General features: G+C 31.5%; 3 protein-coding genes across 4 annotated transcripts in view; 1 reads left to right on the top strand and 2 right to left on the bottom strand.

Moving 5' to 3' along the window:
* Nucleotides 1-18,585, bottom strand: part of LOC130450384 (protein phosphatase 1 regulatory subunit 14C) — a 321,652-nt gene that overhangs the window by 20,159 nt on the left and 282,908 nt on the right. The gene's annotated exons all lie outside the window — the stretch shown is intronic.
* Nucleotides 615-9,107, top strand: LOC130450309 (E3 ubiquitin-protein ligase Bre1). Of its 2 annotated transcripts, none has more exons than XM_056788649.1 (13): nt 615-1,071; nt 1,140-1,326; nt 1,413-1,601; nt 2,623-2,879; nt 2,936-3,166; nt 3,217-3,390; nt 3,448-3,662; nt 5,545-5,767; nt 5,842-6,053; nt 6,783-6,936; nt 7,581-7,802; nt 7,861-8,185; nt 8,244-9,107. In XM_056788649.1, exons 1-13 carry the CDS (start codon nt 922-924, stop codon nt 8,621-8,623), a joined length of 2,919 nt encoding a protein of 972 aa, XP_056644627.1. In that variant the 5' UTR covers nt 615-921; the 3' UTR covers nt 8,624-9,107. The 2 variants fall into 2 exon arrangements, with proteins under 2 accessions (XP_056644627.1, XP_056644619.1); XM_056788641.1 differs by having other exon boundaries at nt 7,572-7,802; nt 8,244-9,105.
* LOC130450298 (coiled-coil domain-containing protein 18) overlaps nt 10,240-18,585 on the bottom strand; it is a 64,286-nt gene continuing 55,940 nt past the window's right edge. Inside the window, exons 5-10 of the mRNA XM_056788630.1 lie at nt 17,349-17,563; nt 16,968-17,291; nt 16,652-16,913; nt 14,858-15,022; nt 14,643-14,798; nt 10,240-14,185 (exon numbers count right to left, since the gene is read on the bottom strand). Of these exons, the coding sequence (XP_056644608.1) occupies nt 14,012-14,185; nt 14,643-14,798; nt 14,858-15,022; nt 16,652-16,913; nt 16,968-17,291; nt 17,349-17,563 (1,296 nt within the window). The 3' untranslated portion in view covers nt 10,240-14,011. The remainder of the gene's footprint in view (nt 14,186-14,642; nt 14,799-14,857; nt 15,023-16,651; nt 16,914-16,967; nt 17,292-17,348; nt 17,564-18,585) is intronic.

Below are 18,585 nucleotides of genomic sequence, written 5' to 3'. Positions count from 1 at the left end.
TTTATTTAAAAATGTAATTCTACTTGACAATTTTCGAATAAGAGGCTGTTTATGTCCACTTTAGGTATACTTCTATCATCTTGTTACTTCTATATATTACAATAGTTTTCATTCAATCTTATTTGGACGTATTTAGCTTTTGTTGGTTTATTCCTAAGCCAATTCCATAACACAAATGTTTCATACAAGTGTAATTTTAAAAAATATACGTCTTTTAACAGATATTCCTGATTTTGATAAAATGAAAATGGAACAATAACTTGATATTGCAGAAGATAAAAAACTGATCGAGTATATTAATGTAAGGAAAGATGAAAATGTCAAACATTTCAATAAACTCCCTAGTTTAATTTAATTATTCATAGAAAATAGACAACACAACAGAAATTATTTTTATTGCATATATCAGTTTTTTGTTACAGAATGGTAGGGCATAACCTTATAACTTCAACTAAGATAATCCACCCAAAAAGGGTCTCTAATATATGCTTATAATACAATGAAGCATTAATTTAGTCAGATGGGTGAACTACTTATAATATTATACTTAGTAAGCATTAATTAATCTACACATTGTGAATCAGTGTACATGATTCGAACAAATCTACCAGTTTGTCACATGTCATTTGTCGTTATCGTTAGACGTTTCATTGCATCTTATCAAAAAATACAGAACTGTGAAACAGTTACTGTTGTCCCAATTAATGTTTATTTTATCAATTAATGTTTAATATTGTTTAGTGAATAATATAATTATCTTTAATCAGCTCCATTTTTCTTTAATTAATACTTTTCATATAATTCCCATTCAGTTTAACTTTTTGATCACAATATTTGTTTTAAAACAATTTTTTGCTTCTTTAAGTTTTTTTCTATGAGTGTTTTTTAATTAATTTAAAATCCTTAAAATTACATAACAACATGTCTAAAAGACACGCTGAAGAGGCGGGTAGCGGTAGTCAGCCCCCAATAAAAAAAATTCACTTCGAACCCCACTTGATAGGTCCAGTTTCTACTTTGGAAGAAATGGACATTAAAGTACTACAATTTCAGAATAAAAAGTTGGCTCAGGTGAAGAAGCATTTCAATATATTTTTGTCAATCAAGTAAATTTAAATTACTCTATAATCTGATTACAGAGGATAGAACAAAGATGTCGAACAGAACAAGAATTACGACAGCGAATTGAACAACTTGAAAAACGGCAAACACAAGATGACGCTATGCTGAATGTTGTAAACAGATACTGGAATCAACTCAATGAAGATATAAGAATATTACTTCAGAGGTTTGATGCTGAAACTGCAGATGAATCTGAAACCAAAAGTATGCTTAAATTCGATTCTATGGAAGAAAAATATATGTTTTAAACCATGCCAACTCGTTATATTATAAGAAATAATTATTTACAGATGAAAATGAAGCAACTACCTCTTTCTTGATGCAACTATCTACTTGGGACAAAGATGAGTTGAATGATAAACTTGCAAATAGAGTGCAAGTATCAAGAAGAGCAGTTGCCAAAGTTATTCAAGCTTTTGACAGGTTGATGCAGAGGAATGAGAAGATTACTTTGGCACTTAAAGGAGAATTAGAAGGGCGTAAGTATAATCTTTAAACGTGTCAGTTTATTTTTATGCTTTTAGTGATTTCAATACCTTATTTTTTTTACTATTTCAATCCCTTCTAGTGATGGGTAAATTCCCTGATAATATTTTGCAGGTTTTTTTCCAGGAATCAAAATAGAACAAGGCTCCGAAGAAGTTGAATCCATATGTGGAATATCAATTTAAACTCCTTCAGATTATTCTTCTGCTTCTAATTCATCTAATGATTCTACATTATTAGTAGTAAAGGCACTGGAATTGGATCCTGGTGTTGTCTAACTATTTTTATCTTCATTTGACATTGCTTCTTCTTTCTTGTTTTCTAGAAGCCTCAATTTATGGGAAACATTATCTTACCAGCCCTTTCATTGGTTAAACGGTTTCTTCCCTTATTATGAATCCAGCTTTAGGTACTAAACGATCTCTCTGTTGCCGCAGGATTTAATTTGCTTCAAGTTCTGCTTTATGCTGTAGTTTTAATAAGACTGTTAATAATCCATATTAAGTTTGGTGATTTATTAAATTCACATCTCTTCTTTTTTCCCAATCAGCAGGTTACTTTGCAACTGATGATGTTGATTTTAAATTTAAACATTTTTTCACTTCGCTTGGACACTTCTTCATATGGCAAGTTATTTTACTTGCATTTGAGAAATTATGTTTTTCACAAAATTTATATGAAATAGAATTGTCTTTTTTTACCTTCCACCGCTTCCCAATATTTGCTTTTTTGTGTGGCATTATATTTATTCAAAAGTTCTAACACTCCCAATAACAAAAAGACCACAATGATTACGCCTAACCCCACTTTCAGATAATGGTAAATATAAGCTGTTGAGGGGTGTTCAAATACTATGTCTGATGTGGTTAGGAGAATCTGAGTGTTGCCCAGGCAGTTTAGATTACACAAAGTAAAAATTTTGAACTACTACTAACGTTTTGCATCTATTATTTTGAAAATAAAAACGATTTTTGGGGCGGGAAAATATATATTGGGAAATCTTTTACGTTGTAGAAGATGCACCTTCTGTTGATGAAGCGATTCGTCAAACTAATATCCAGCTTCAGAGTGAAAATAGAAATCTACAAGCGTTACACACGACTTTACATGAAAAATATCATACACTCAGCTTAAAAATTAGTGAATTACAAGATACTAGAACTGCTAGAGAAACTGAAAATGCTGAGCTGAAAAATCAAATTGATGACCTTCAGTATGAACTTGACAAAGTTCGCAACAGAAATGATAAGCTTGAAACACACCTTGCCGAGGTAATAATCTAGAAATTTCATTTGATATAGTCAATTCTATTTATTTATTTCAAAAGGCTGTGGAGAAGTTGAAAGCATACCATCAACTTCACGGAGATCCTGCTGATAAGTCCGGTAAAGAACAGAAACCTGCTCCTCAAACGAGTGTTCCTCAAGCTAAACTAGAGGATCTCATGAAGGAAGTGGAAGAGTGGAAAGAACTTGCTAATAATAGATTACAAGAATTAGACAAGTTGCATCAAACTCACAGGGAAACTCTTAAAGAAGTCGAGAAACTCAAAATGGATGTAAGTGGAAAAAATATTTTTTATTATAGTAGTAAAAATTTTTGTTGCAGATCAGACAACTTCCTGAAAGCGTTATAGTTGAAACAACTGAATATAAATGTCTCCAATCACAATTTTCAGTTTTATACAATGAATCTATGCAATTAAAAACTCAATTAGATGAAGCTAGACAACAATTACAAAGTAGCAAAAATGCGCATTTGAGAAATATCGAGATGATGGAAGTGAGTAGTTTCTACGACTTACCCTCTAAATTCATTTTTATGACATTTTTTATACAGGGCGAAGAATTGATTGCACAGAAAAAACTCAGACAAGAGGTTATGCAACTAGAAGACTTCTTAGCCCAATTAAGAAAAGAATATGAGATGTTGAGGATTGAATTTGAACAGAATTTAGCTGCCAACGAACAGACCGGTCCAATTAACAGGGAGATGCGTCATTTGATTACTTCATTGCAGAATAACACTCAACAATTAAAGGGAGAAGTGCACAGGTCGGTAAATTGATATTTTTGAATGTTAAAACTTGATTAGTATTTGTTAACTTTAGTTAACTAAAGTTTGTAAGGGTGATTATTGTTGGATTGAAAAAGGACAGAATTTGAAAAACAATATCAATAACTACCCTAATAGGAGTGGAAATACCAAGGGTAAAAACCACTAGCTAAGAAGACAATAGAATCTTAAGACTTTCAAAAAAACAATAAATCACTGGGACTAGACGAAATAACAATGAACTTACATAAAAAAGAGGAAATTAACAATTAGAGGTGATCTAGGATTTGAGTAAAGAAATATAGAAGCTAGAGTCAATTCTAGAAGAATGGAGGATGGTTCAACTGATTCCATTTTAATGCAATTTATCAAATTAACAAAATTGATATTGGAAAGAGCAAAAGTGAAAGTTTGATAAAAGAAATAGAAGTGGAGGTGCACTATTGACAATACTATTTAATATAGCTCTTGAATGAATATAAAAGAGGCTGCACTCAGAAGGAAACTTACACAAACATTTCTGTGGATAATTGAATATGCAGATGACCTAACACTAATGGCAAGAACTAAAAAAGCAATACTCAGGATAATAGAAACAAGGAAAGAGGATTAAAAACCAAATACATGATAATACAAAAAAATAAGTGACCACCTGGAAAAGAGACTTTGAGAATACCAACATAGGTGTAGATGCAATACATACTTTGACATCTCATAAGGATGGTTAAAGAATCAGATGGAGTCTCACTGGAGAAATACTCGAAGTCTTTGACCATCCAAAAGATTCATAACCATGTAAACCAAGAGCTTTGTAGAATTTCTCGTGGTGACTAGAAATGACATAAAACTGGTCAGTCGGTCTTTTGACTGGTCACAGCCTAGTCAAACATTATCTTAGGACGATAGGCATATCCAGAGGGCGACAATTGCAGATTCTGTAAGAAACCTTGGACACAGTAGAGCATCTACTTTGCAAATGTCCTGCCCAATTCGCTAAAAGGCTTAAGTACCTTGAAATAGTAACACCTTGGAAAGTGGGACACGAAAACCCCCAAAAAATAACCTCCTTTGGGAAGCAGAGCAATGAGTTGTAGAGTCTTCTAGGTATTGGTGCAGAATGACTGTAAGGCCAAAACGATTCCCCAAACAAGTCTAGTTCTGTAATTTAATTAAAACTTTTGAATGCCAACATTTACCAAGAAAAAAATCATGTAATAATGTGCTGCACCTATTTTTTTGATTTGAGAAGGTTTCTCACAAGTACAAGACGAATCGTCGATTTCTAGATCATTGAAAAGGTTTCAAGAGATAGTAAGAACAAAAATTTAGATTCCATCATTGTTTTGATAATTCATCTTCCAAAAACCCTCAATTATTTAGCTCCATTTGGTACTCATTTCGTTGTTTCTGCAGTTTGAGTTAGATCAGTTGTGTCATTAACTTCATAATATATCAGGATTCTTTTGTTTTTGCTTAGTTTTTTGTCTTTGAGTGTTTTCTTCTTTGCATGCTTATGCCCTTGTTATATTCCGTGTACAAATATTCTTTTGTATTCTTCTGAGTACATATATTTCTTATAATATAGTAAATATTTATTAATTTCAAATGGACTTGTATCATGATATGATAATTTAAGTTTCTTGTTTATTTTTATTATCAAAACCAGTTTAACTATTTTTTTCTCTGAAAGAAATACACATTGTATTTGTTTTGTAGATTATTTACTGTGTTCGGTTGTTTTAATATCCTTAATTTTTAAAAGTTATGTTTCGAATTGTGCCTATAATTAAAAAGTTAGTATAAATAAGTATGTAAAATTTTTGAGAAAAAATTATTTTTATTCTATAATCAATTAATGTTGTTATTTTATTGATGTTAAAGATATAAGAGAAAATATAAAGAAGCTAATGCCGAACTACCGAAACTTAAAAAAGAAATAGATGATTTACAACAAAAATTAACACAAGCCCAAGGTTCCAGTCAAGACTCCAAAGAGGGTATTAAAAAGGAAGAGATTAAAGAAGAAGATTTATCAAGCAGTGAAAGTGCACAAATTAAAGATGAACCAAATCTTACAGTAAAAAAAGAAGAGGATGATACAGAGGTATGTGAAACTAAAATCAATCATCCATACCTCATACATCAAAATATTTGTTTCATTTTTTGTTTCTATTCCAGCAAACTGAAGATAACGACGTTAATAAAGATCAAGCTTCCAGTTCCAATGATTCGTCGGGTATTAAAAAAGAGGGAAGTGCAAAACAAGATAAGAATTCTATCAAAAAAGAAGTGATACCTAAAAATGAAAAAGATCATAGAGAAGCAATGAAGATGAAAGAAGCAAAGATTGTCGAAACTGAAATGGTGAGAGATCTAAAGAACCAATTGAAGTAAGTATACAAATATTGTTTATATTCACTTGTTTTTGTAAAGAAATTATTGAATATTGGATTCAATTGTGAATTATCATGTTATTTTTCAAAATAATCGTAAATAGATTTAACTAAGAGTTATTATTATAGTTTTTACAAATGACAGATGATTGCAAGATGATAATTATGGTTTGCCGTAAACTACTCTTTGAATAATATATAGACTTCAAACAGCAACAAATATTTATTTTTAATTTTACGAAAATCAGTGCTTTTAGACATTAGCCAGGTATTTGACAAGGTTTAGCACACAGGCTATTATATAAAATCAAAAACTGTCTTCTAATCACAAACTAAAAAACTAATGAAAGCACTTCTGATAATCATGCAATAAAAACACGCATACCACAGGGCCCCATTAACCCTAAATGAAGATTAGCAGATTCAAATATATTTTATATGAATCAGAAGTTTTAGGTTACTTCACCAATTTTAATATACCTATTTTTAATTTATGTTTCGTACATGTTTTGTGATACCAGGAGGTAGTTGCATAAATTAGACAATGAATGGAAAAAAACTACCCCACAAGTCATTTTTCTGTATTCACTTGGCTAAAACTTTAAGTTTCTTTTACTGGACTCATTGTTTTGCTAATGTTTCTACTTGAAATAAGTTATGTTTTTAAGATTGATAAAATAAATCAATTATTGTATCTGGATGAATGAAGAACGTCATTATTTTCAGAAAAGCTTTGAATGAACAAAAAGAGATGAAGTTACTGCTGGACATGTATAAAGGGGTCAGTAAAGAACAAAGGGATAAAGTGCAATTGATGGCAGCTGAAAAGAAGTTACGAACTGACTTGGAGGAGCTAAGACAGACATTAAAAAAAATGCAGGTTGTTTAAATTCCTTTTTATAAATTTTTTATGATCAAATCATCCAGCAATATCTTCTTTTTTTTCTAATAAAACTCTATGTTGTTTAATTCAGCATATTCAGCCTCCTCCTGAGTTTTTTGAAACCAGTTTCTCCTCTTGCAAGATTTTATAGTTTGACTTCATGCTTTCTTTCTTCCTTTCTCCCAGGTAATTCCATTTTTGTATTATTTATGTTTATTCAGATTTTTGGCTATGACCATTGGTGTAGTCATTTTAGTTAAAATTTTCATCTTATCTTTATTCTCTGCCATTATTACTGTGTTATCTCCATATCATAATATTTTTAACGATCGATCTCCCATTATGTAACCTGTGTTGAGTTTTGATACTTTCTATGATTCTGGTCATTACCCAGGTTACAATCTATACTTTGAACAATTCTGTTCTGGTTTCTATCCTTGCTATATTTCCCTACAAGGAAAATACAAAGTCAGTACACTTATTTTGACAATTATTTTGTAGTTAAATTTTATAAAACTTATTTCTGAATTAATGATTTAGTGAACACTCGTTTGTCCAATAATCAGAATTTAACATTAAATACTTGAAGAATGTTTTATTATAAAGTTGAACAAATTGTGTACAATGTGTAGGATAACAAGAGGGATGATAAAAGAAAATTGGCCGAAGACGAGGCTTTGAAGAAAATAAAACAATTAGAAGAACAGAAATACGAATTACAAAAACAAGTTGCTAATCAGAAACCGACAGATGGTAATTGGGGAGGACATAACCCCCATCAACGACCGTTTGTTGGGTCCCTGGAAGAAGAGGCTCTATTAAATGAAATGGAAGTAACTGGACAGGCTTTCGAAGATATGCAGGTAATAATTAATAACAAATTATTATTAAATTATTAATTAGACCCAAGTGTTTTAATAGGAACAAAATTCGAGACTGATTCAACAACTTCGAGAAAAAGATGATGCTAATTTCAAATTAATGTCAGAACGAATAAAATCAAATCAACTTCATAAATTAGCTCGAGAAGAAAAAGATGTACTGAAAGAACAAGTCGGAACGTTAACGACACAAGTGGATGCCGCTAATATCGTCGTTAGAAAGTTGGAGGAAAAAGAGAGAATCCTCCAAAATACTTTAGCGACAGTGGAAAAAGAATTGTCGTTACGTCAACAAGCCATGGAAATGCATAAGAGAAAGGCGATCGAGTCGGCGCAATCTGCCGCTGATCTGAAGCTTCATTTAGGTAGGATTTTTTTTATTATTAAAAATATTTAAAAAGTTTTTATTTCCTTTTTTTTTAGAAAAATATCATTCTCAAATGAAAGAAGCTCAACAAGTGGTAGCTGAAAAAACTAGTTCGTTAGAAGCGGAAGCTTACAAAACGAAACGTTTACAAGAAGAAATAGCTCAGTTGAAACGTAAAGCGGAAAGGATGAAGAAGATGGAATTAGCAGGAACTACTCTAGACGAAGTTATGATGGAGGAAATAAGAGAGTACAAAGAAACTTTAACTTGTCCTTCGTGTAAAGTCAAACGAAAAGATGCGGTGTTATCTAAATGTTTTCACGTTTTTTGTTATGACTGTCTCAAAACGAGGTACGAAACAAGGCAGAGGAAATGTCCGAAATGTAATTGCGCCTTTGGGGCTAATGATTATCATCGATTGTATCTATCTAATTAATTACTTAATTTTATTACAAGATGTATTATTTATTATTTTGTTATCTATGTATTTTGATTCGTCTAGAATCATTGAAATAATTTCTTGAAATATTGTACAGATTTTACCGGTTCCATTCCCAATCTTGAATTTTATTTTATACTTTATGCGAATACATTAAGAACTGTTCCAATTAAATTTTTTTTTTAAATCAAAATCATTCACTTTTGTTATATACTTTTCTGTCCCCGTGTGGAGATTATACAAAAGTATTGTCTCATGTTAAATTGCAAAATTCTTTTTCTAATATTTATAACTTGTAAAAAAATTAAACATAAGAAATTTTAAATGTTTAAAGTCAAGTTATAATTTGATTGAACATTATCATATGTGAGTTTCTGTATTTTCGTGAAATAGGTGTAAAATTAAGTTATAATTTGATGTTTTTTATCTATATAATTGCTTTTATGTACTAGACATTCATTAAAAAAATTATTATAGAATATTTATTTTTTTTAACCTTTCCGCGATGGACGACGGCTATGGAGTTGTAGCTTTTTTGGTTAAAAATAACCAATGGTTATATTTAACTGGAGTGTATAACCAACAGCGGTTGTAATCTTATTTATATCGACAAGGTGTAAGGATATAGATTTATTTAACTACAATAGCATTTTGTTGAGGTTGAAAGACTGCTCCAGGAAACTATATTGTAATTGATCCACACAAAAAGAGGCGAAGATAAATAATAAATTTTATAATGTCAAACGTCGTCTAAGTGTCTGCCAGAGTGAACCAAAAATTGTGAGCGTGAAGTAATTTATTCAAACACACTAAGAAAGTTTCTGTATTCCGTCAGGTATTCCTGAATATATCAAGAATAATGAAACGAGTCAATACAGTCATAAAAAAATTTGAGATTTCCAAAGAGAAGAGGACGAGAGTTCGGAAATCATAATATATGTATGATAATGAAACGTATACTGTGATTGCTTCCATAATATCGTTCAAGTGTATCGAATCTCATTACTCACGCAGTAAATATTACTTCTGCGAGAGATTACTTCAACTGCGAACTGAACATAAAAAAGAAATGGCGTTTGTAAATTAAAAACTGATTCGAGTAACTCATTCGTTCTTCGGTATGTAATTCAACATCGATTTGGTTCCCCGAAAATAGACGTTTGTTCCAAAGGAACTCAAAAGGCTTATGATATGCACAAAAAGCCTCATCTTTTTTTCTCTTTTCAAGGAAAAGAGAGACTACTAACCTTGAGTTTTGATTGCCAAAATCTGTGGTGAAAAGTAAAAGGTACAGGTACTGAGAGAAAGCCCTAAAATTTACCGATGAAGTATTATGAACTAGATTGGAACAAAGACGACCGATTGATTTTTTACCCAAAAATTTTAGCTAACTGGTAACGAATAGAGTTGACAAATCCTTGAAGAATAATATGCGAGCCCGAGGAAAGTTAAATTGGTTGAAATATTTGGAACTGACCAAAAAAGTTATTATTGGAGGTAAACCCTGTTTGGCAATCAAAAAAATTCTTTTTTTGAGGTAAATTGGGTACTTCTAATGTGGATATTGGTTGCGTTGATTAGTATAAAGTTGATTAAATTAAAACTCACTGGAATAATAATAAATAAATGTATTTACAATTATAATGGCAATATAGTACATTCTAAAAATATGAATTTTGTCAGAAGCACCAAAAAATAAAATGACGAACGCAAAATTAATTAAAATTAGTATTATTACTAAACAAAGTTTCATCGATTTACCATCATTTTATTTTTAATGTTGCTACTTCCTATACATTAATTTGTTCATCGAATGTGATTAGTGCACTTTAAAATATTGAATATAAAAAAATGGCAATTTTGTGATGTTTTATTCAAATTTATCAGAAAAATATACCTACATGGAGTCTCATAATTTATTGTACCAAAAAAACTGTAAAATAATCAAAGGGAATTGTAAATGTAGAACGAGGATAAAGACAGTTCAGTACTACTACAAATGGAGTTGTCGAAAGATGCTATTGACACAGAAATTAGAACTAAACATCAAGTAAATGATCATATAGAAGTGATTGCATGATATCCAGAGTGATTTAGGCAAGGATACAACAAAAAAATCGCCAATAAATCAATCTAGAAGACTTTCGGAATGCGCACTGGACATTGCACTGTTGCAACTATTATAATTTAACAAAGAAGAATAGGCGATCGAGTATCTGCTCTGCTTTGGGGAAAAACGACGTCAAAGCAGTAGATTGTTTCAAAGAATAGCAGTCTTCAACTTCATTTTAGGTTGGATATGCTAAAATAGAAGATATAAAAAAGTCAAAGATGGGAAGGTAGTTAAGTAAATTTCCAAATTGTGGAAAATAAAGATTCTCATGCCTACGGTTGAAGAATATTCAATCGATTTTATATAGTATTTTCACCATTTAGTGCACGAAATAGGAATTGGAAACCGAATGATTATCTTCAAAGACTGTACTCATACACTATGATAGTGATAGTGTTAATGCAGTGGTAGTAAATGAGTTGTTCATCGTCTTAAAATGATTTACTTAGATAGATAAACTTCATAGTGTATATTTTTCTGATCAAAAGGTACGTATAAAGTAATTTTAAAACAAATTATTCTTAAAATGGTACATCTTTTCGAAGCCCGATGCTAAAAACACAGTAAAAAGATTTATTACTATTATCAAACATCCATCATAACGTTTCATACAACAAAAAGAATTATTACTATAGTTTCCGAACGTTCATTCTAAGTTTCATACAACTTACGACTTTGTGGACGTTTTTAACACAAATGAGTGAATTTTATGAAAACGGTTTTAAAAATTCAAATAATTGACCTAATATTGTTCAAGAAATATTTTCAAGACCTAAACAGTTAAAATCCAACATATATTATCCAGAATCCAGATTTTGGGGTATTATTGTTAAAATGAAACTAAGAAAATGACTCGAAAGATGCTGCGTTTTTTGAATTATTGAATTTAATAATTCGATGATTTCGGATTTGGTTCAAGACTTCGTTATTACAATTGATGAAGTTAATTTTAATTTAATTTTGATATTAGTATTTTGAGAATCAAAATATGAGTATTTGAGGTCCTTTCCATCGGCTTGAATAGGAACGTACATTATCCTCTTACTTCTTCCAGGTTCTAGTACAACACAGATTTTCTAGTTGGGTTATTCAATTCGCCTAGCTAACTTGACTTGTTTGAATAGTCAATGAATCGTAGATACGAACCGAATGTTATTTTCATTAACGCTCGTTTCACTATCCTACTGACTGTGCCACTTTTATTCGGAAAATTTCTAATAATGTTCTATAATAAATATTTCTTTTTATCATTGATTTCAACCATATTCATAAGACTCACTCTGAAATGGCATCGTTCAGCCTTTTTGTTTAATTTATTACCGGGGGAAGTCCAATAATAGGATCTACAATAAATTTTTTTCAACACATCTATATCTATATAACAAATTTCAACATCTATATTAATAATTACTAAAATTAGAAAGAAAACTTTTGATTTTTGCCAAATATATCCCAACAGTCTTAACTAAATGATTAATAAGCAGCTACGAAAAAAAAAAATATCTTTTTTAATCGTAAACTTTAAACGATATGGAATGAATTGAATTTTTGTCGCCCAACGCGAATGTTGTTTAACAAAATATGAATACTGGTTACTAATAATTACAATTCAGTATATAAATTGACTGATATATTTTTAATCTTTAAAAGACATCACCAAATACAAAAAGCAATTGAAGGAATTAATGTTTTTTCTGTCTAAAGTGTGCATATTAAAAAAGATATGTACTAAATACTAAAAACTGAATTTTTCTAGCCACAACCATATATTTTATGAGTTATAGGTAGGGTTCCCAACCTTCCTGAATTACCCGGAAGTTACCGGTAATAATGGTTAACCTACCGGAGTGCAATACAACCTCATATTTAAATATCTTTTAATTTTTCTTTTCTTCAAGTTTAAAATATTCCTTTAATTAATCATTTGAGTGTCAAAATTCTGAAAACACCCTTTATATAACATTATTATACTTGTTGAATGTGATTTGTTCACTCATTTTGGTCGAATAACTGATACTGGAATTTACATATTTACATAAACGTAAATATTGATAAAAGAACTGGAAAAAGGTAGGAAGGTGCATGGGCACCCGGTGACCCTGGCAATAAGAGTAACAACAAACTTTATTCACTTGGGATCAGTAAAATCCTCTTTTATTGATGTAGCTATCACATCTCTGAGTAATCTATTCCGTAAAGGAGACTCTTCAAAGATGAATTGAAACAGCTGGTATGAGACAAGCTAAGGAACACATAGATAAACCTTCTGCTTGTCTTAAAAATCAACTGCTTCACCGAAGCAGACACAAAATCCAACTGATTACTATTACTACAAAAATAATTCATGTATTATATAACACTAGTTTGTTCGACAACAAAGTAATTTTTGTCATTTTCTTTGTGTGTGTGACTTTGTTCCACAGTGTTTTTGTAAAATATAATTTATGGTTGAATGGTTAAGAGTAGAAGCAAAATGAGGTTGAAGAATGAAAATCCGTTATCACTCGTTAATAAATAGATATTGTGTTAAGTAATAAGAAGTTGTTTCAAATGATAATACCTTTTTTTGAGGGGTTGTTTTTACTAGAGTGTGTGCCACTTTCACAAATTACATAAAAAAAGACATACAAGTAAAAAATACTAAAGGGTTTTAACGTTAAGTTTGCAAATTTAACATTTGTAGAGAAAATAGGGTATTTGAAAGTGACATTTTTGAAAGTTCTTAAAATAAACATTGTTTTTCCATTATTTATTAAAAATAAAAATTCAATTGAAATATTTTTTACTTGATCAGAAATAATAACTGTAACTGTTTACAATTTTACTATGTACTTACGTCACTGCATCGCCATATTGATAATGAGAGTTTTAGGGAGAAGTTTATACAGAAAATTATTTTTAAAAAAATCTTGGCATTAAATATGATGATATAAAAAATTACAATCATTTTGTATGTCAAATTAGAGGTACATAAATATCATTCTAAACACTTTTTCAAATTTTGTTAAATACCCTATAACGGCCATTGAAAGATACCTGATGTGTAAGTGATGTCAGGGGAAAGAAAATTATTATCCGAAACAGTAATTGAATATTATTCGATCTAATGACCGGAAAAAAAATTACAACGTGGCAACTATGTCATACTATATATTTGCAAACTTATATATGCCATTTATCTGGTATTTTGATTTTTTTTGTTGTTTTTAGTCTTATTATTATGACCTAATTAAAAATTCGTTAATTAAATTGTGATCGAGACGAAAGTCACTTCAGGCAGTTGTATTAATTGTAGGCGTAATTTCCATGTTGACAACAGCTTGTAAAAGGGCAGCATTGGCGTTGAAATCCGCCGACGCGCTCTGGAAATTCAATTCCTCCAAATCCCGTTGTAGTTTCGATAGAGGTCCACATTGTTGAACTACCGTTTGTATACTATGTAATACCTGTATTAGAAAAAAAGTTTGTTAAACTATATAACCTAAGGAATTATCATAATTCAGAAAACTCTAAACGATTTTTAATCAAAATATATTTTCTTTAGAATGGAATTTATATTATAAAAGTTAGGAAGATGCATGGGTACCCGGTCACTCCAGCAATAAGAATAACAGCAAGGTTTATTCACTTGCCTAACTCAGATCAATAAAATCATTCTTGATGTACCTATCACATTTTTGGATAGTCAAAGCAGACTCTTCAGAGATGGATCGAAACATGTTTTTTCAAAAAAATCAGTAGTTTTAAGTGAGACACGACGAACCTATGTACCCAACGGTTCATGACCATCCACTAACTTAACTATGAACCATAAATAAGCAATCAACCACCAACCACCTGTATATTCAATCAACAACTGAAAATAATTAGTTATAGTGAAAAAGTGCAGGGGAGAATTCTTACTTCTAAAGCATTATCGATGGCGTCGTATTGTTTTTTAGATTCGTTAACTGCTTCCTTTAAACTTTCCGATAAAACTTGTTTGCCAACCAAAAATTCCTGAGTCAATTCATTTAAACGTTTTTCTTTTTCGTTTAACTGTTCTTTGAGAATAGGGATCTGAAATTTGAAATAAACAACAATAAAATATTACGGATTTTTTTTTAATAAAAATATACCTCGTTTTGAGTAGTGATGAGCCTTCCTAAAATTTCAGGAGCAGGAACTTCGCCTGTTTTCTCCCATTTTTTAATTTCTTTACTAACTTCCTCTTCCTTTAGTTTATTCTGCATTTCAGCTTTTGATAAAGCTGTTGATAGTTCGCAAACGTCTTGATTCAATTTCTAAAAATTATATTATAAAGTAAACATTCGTTTTGTAACATTTTTTATCAAATATTCTTCCTATTCCATTAATTTATTATTATAACTCAGTAGTATAGCCACTTTAAACGTCCAAAAGAAATTAATTTGTTGATACCATACTCCAGTCCAATTATTAGGTTAGTATAGCAGAATCTAATTGAACAAATTTCTTGTAAAAAGTTTCGAGGTCAAGTTAATTCTCTACTCTCCATTTAGTAACCAATATCTGGACTTATTCAACCGTCGGTTGAAACTTCACCAAAGGTTAACATTATAACGCATTTGCAACCATCCGTTGGCCAACCTGAGCTTTCTGCTGAAAAATTTGCGTTGGATGCATTGAAAGTTCAATTTGGACCAATCAAATCCGAATGAACTGACTTTTGACGGCGAGAATATGTCAGTCAAAGGTCAAAGTTTGAAGTTTCCACGTGCAGTTTCATTATATAAATTTGAAAAGATGAATTGCAAAGGAAAAAAAGTAATCAGAGTATCAGATGAATCAGCATTACTACTATCTTTCCAAAATAGTCTGTTTAGTAAAATTTTGGGAGATGACAAAATCGTTCAATGGTTCAAGTTCATCATCAAACTCAAACCAAAGTAAGCAAAATTTGAGGTTAGAAAGTACCTTTTAACTCTCGGTTGGCACATCAAACTGAACTTTCGTTACGGTTGAACTAACCAACAGTCAACCTCCCGTTTGACCCCCGGCAAACGTTTAGGAGAAGTTAATTTGGTTTCGGCCAACAGTTGAATCACAACTTTTGGTTAACGGACTTGACACTGAACCTGCTATTTGAATAATGGAGCCATCTGGTTTAGTTAGGCAGGGTCGGAGCAGGCTTCTGCAAAGGACATCTCAAATTTAGCGAATTTTTTTCGCTACCATCTTCCAAACCAAAACAATCTGCTCAGACAGCAGAGCTGCCATACAAGTTTTAACGGTCAAATAGGAAGTTAGTCATAAGTGACTAAATTCCTATTTGACATTTAACAAACTAGATAGGTTAGGTTTTATTTGATTTTTTAACAAGGGAACACAAACTTCACGACACTAGCGCTCTCTAAGACTGAATCCGCATATGCATAGTCCTAAGCGCGCCAAATACATAATGAGCTTCACATGATGTCGAGCAAGTTTCAGCTCGTTTGAGTGCCGATCACTCGAGCAACGACGAAGCGGTCTTCACCAATGGGACCAGAACTCATTCTTGGTGAAGCCAAAAGTGTTGTTACTACTTCATTCGACAGTTCGCTTGCCAGGCTGGCTCTGCGGAGATGGATAGGGACAAGCTAAGGCCTTCTGTCTCTCTTACCAAAGAACTGCGCGAAATTCGACTAGTGACTGAATTTGTAACCACACGAAGCTGTTCAAGACACCATCCCACACTATGGGCATTAGGGACGCTCCAAAGTAAAGCTGGTGCATGGAGAAGAAAGAAACTACATACCACATAATCTATGAGTGCCCAGCACAGATTCAAAAACTTAAGTAGGCCACACGGTTTATCTAGTGACGTCTTTGTTTCTTCTGCTTTTGGTTTTTAACTCATCATGATGTATTCTTAGTTAATCAGTGATTTGTGTTGATAATAATTTTCTCACCTCAACTTCTTCCCTCTGCTTATTCAACTCTCCTTTCAAATTGTCCATCTCTGTATTCTTTTTACTCATTTGTTGCATCAGTTCCTTTACTTCCGTTTTTAATCTCGCCCCAAGAATTTCCCAATCTTTTAATTGCTTCACTACAACTTTATTTGTTTCCTTTTGCTTATCTACCTGTTCCAGAAGATTATCTCTTTGCTCTTGCAGTTCGTTCATACAGTCTTCATTCTCCATTTGAATAATTCTAATCACTTTAAGCAATCTAAAAAAAAAACAACATAATAACTAAAATTTTTGGTTCAAAATGAACACAAACCTTGTAACAAGATTATCGACATCGATGACTTGATCAACGAGTGAGATTGAAGGGAAAAATTCGCTCAACGAAATCAAATCGCTGGTATATGAAGTATTGAGGCTGCCGTAAAAACTCATACTTGCGGGTTCGGACATTTGCCTGCTCAAAAGGTTTTGAGATATGTCTTTGAGGCTTTCGCTTTGAGTCAAACGGGAGCTCATCATACTACCATGACCTGACGATACTAAATTATGAGAATGTCCGTCGGGAATTACCACGTCTTCAAGAACATGTTCCATCATTAAACACGGTTCAGTTTCCGAATCTAGCATTTCGTTCGAACTGAAAAATGATAATTCGAAATTAGTTTTCCCAGAAATAGACATTTTCTGACTTTACCTGGAGTGGTCGGTCGATAGCGTGTCTTTGCTAACATCTCTTAAGGCAAATGGCGATTGTGCTGCGCTTTTAATCGCGTTAATAACCGCTGAGACAAATGATGAACCCTTGGAAGGAGAAGGTGATTTATCAATAAATATTTTTTTCGATTTTTCTGGAGTTGACTCTGGACTACTGCTGCTGTTCTTATAAGCTTCATTATGGAAAATCACATCCTGTTAATAAATACAAATTTAATTCAAACCCATACATTTTGTAAAAAACTTATTATACATAAGCTTTAAGTTAAAAATACTGAATTTAGTATACTCTGTGTGTGAAACTGAAAATTAATGGTAAGTAGAAGGCGATGGTGACATAATCTCAAAATTTCGCGAAAGTTTTTTATCTGCCACTTGATTCTTATATAATGGATAATTTAATTTCAAAACTTTTTTCCAATAACCAAAAACGTGTTTTTAATATTCATAAAAAAAGTCAGCAGTTAGCTATGAATGTATATGTTACAGGAAAAGTAGATTGTTAGTGAGAGTTGACTCTGCCTAGGAAGAGTTAAAACTTACTAAAAGTTTCAGTAAAAGTTGGATGAGAATAAACAGATCAACTTTACCTAGGAAGAGTTAACTATACCTACTGTAGTTTAGTAAAAGTTTATTCCGAGATGTTGTCTTCCCGTTCACGTGTCTATTTGATGCTATTAACAGCATCGACCAAGGATTCAGTAAGTGTTTACATTTCAATAATTAGTTGCAGTTTGTTATAAAACTTCATTAATAGCCCAGTAAACGAAGTAGTTTAAAGTTGTAAAGTTATCTACCTAATGTGTGTCGTGATTCTCCGAATTTGAGGTTAGGTTAGGAGTTTTTGCTTTTTTATTTTTTTTTTATTTTATTTATTTATTAGGAAAATTGTTTCAAGTTTTCAAGTCAACTTTTACTAATTCAAGGTAGTAAGAGTATAATTTCAGTAGATATAGTCAACTCCAACTTTCTTGTTGATTAAAATATCACTGTTTCCATTTAATCAACTTTTCCAGAAAATATCAGTAAGAGTCGACTTTACTAAGGCCAAATCGGTTTTCCCCTTGCAAAAAGTCAACTTTTACTAACTCAAGGCAGTAAGAGTATTCTTTCCATAGGTCTAGTCAACTCTGTTTAGTAAATGTTGTTCAAAATTTATTTTCCCTTTTAATCAACTTTTACTAAGTCCAGTAGAGTCGACTTTATTTAGGAAGAGT

This window comes from Diorhabda sublineata, chromosome 1 (assembly GCF_026230105.1).
Source record: "Diorhabda sublineata isolate icDioSubl1.1 chromosome 1, icDioSubl1.1, whole genome shotgun sequence".
In the NCBI taxonomy this organism is placed as follows: Eukaryota; Metazoa; Arthropoda; class Insecta; order Coleoptera; family Chrysomelidae; genus Diorhabda; species Diorhabda sublineata.
Note: the sequence above shows the minus strand (reverse complement) of the source record. Positions and strands in the feature narration are given on the sequence as shown.

Coding starts and splice junctions, on each gene's coding strand:
- LOC130450309 (XM_056788641.1), top strand. CDS start 922: ATGTCTAAAAGACACGCTGAAGAGGCGGGTAGCGGTAGTCAGCCCCCA. Junction 2,880..2,935: donor TTGAAACACACCTTGCCGAG/GTAATAATCTAG, acceptor TTATTTCAAAAG/GCTGTGGAGAAGTTGAAAGC. Junction 8,186..8,243: donor TGATCTGAAGCTTCATTTAG/GTAGGATTTTTT, acceptor CTTTTTTTTTAG/AAAAATATCATTCTCAAATG.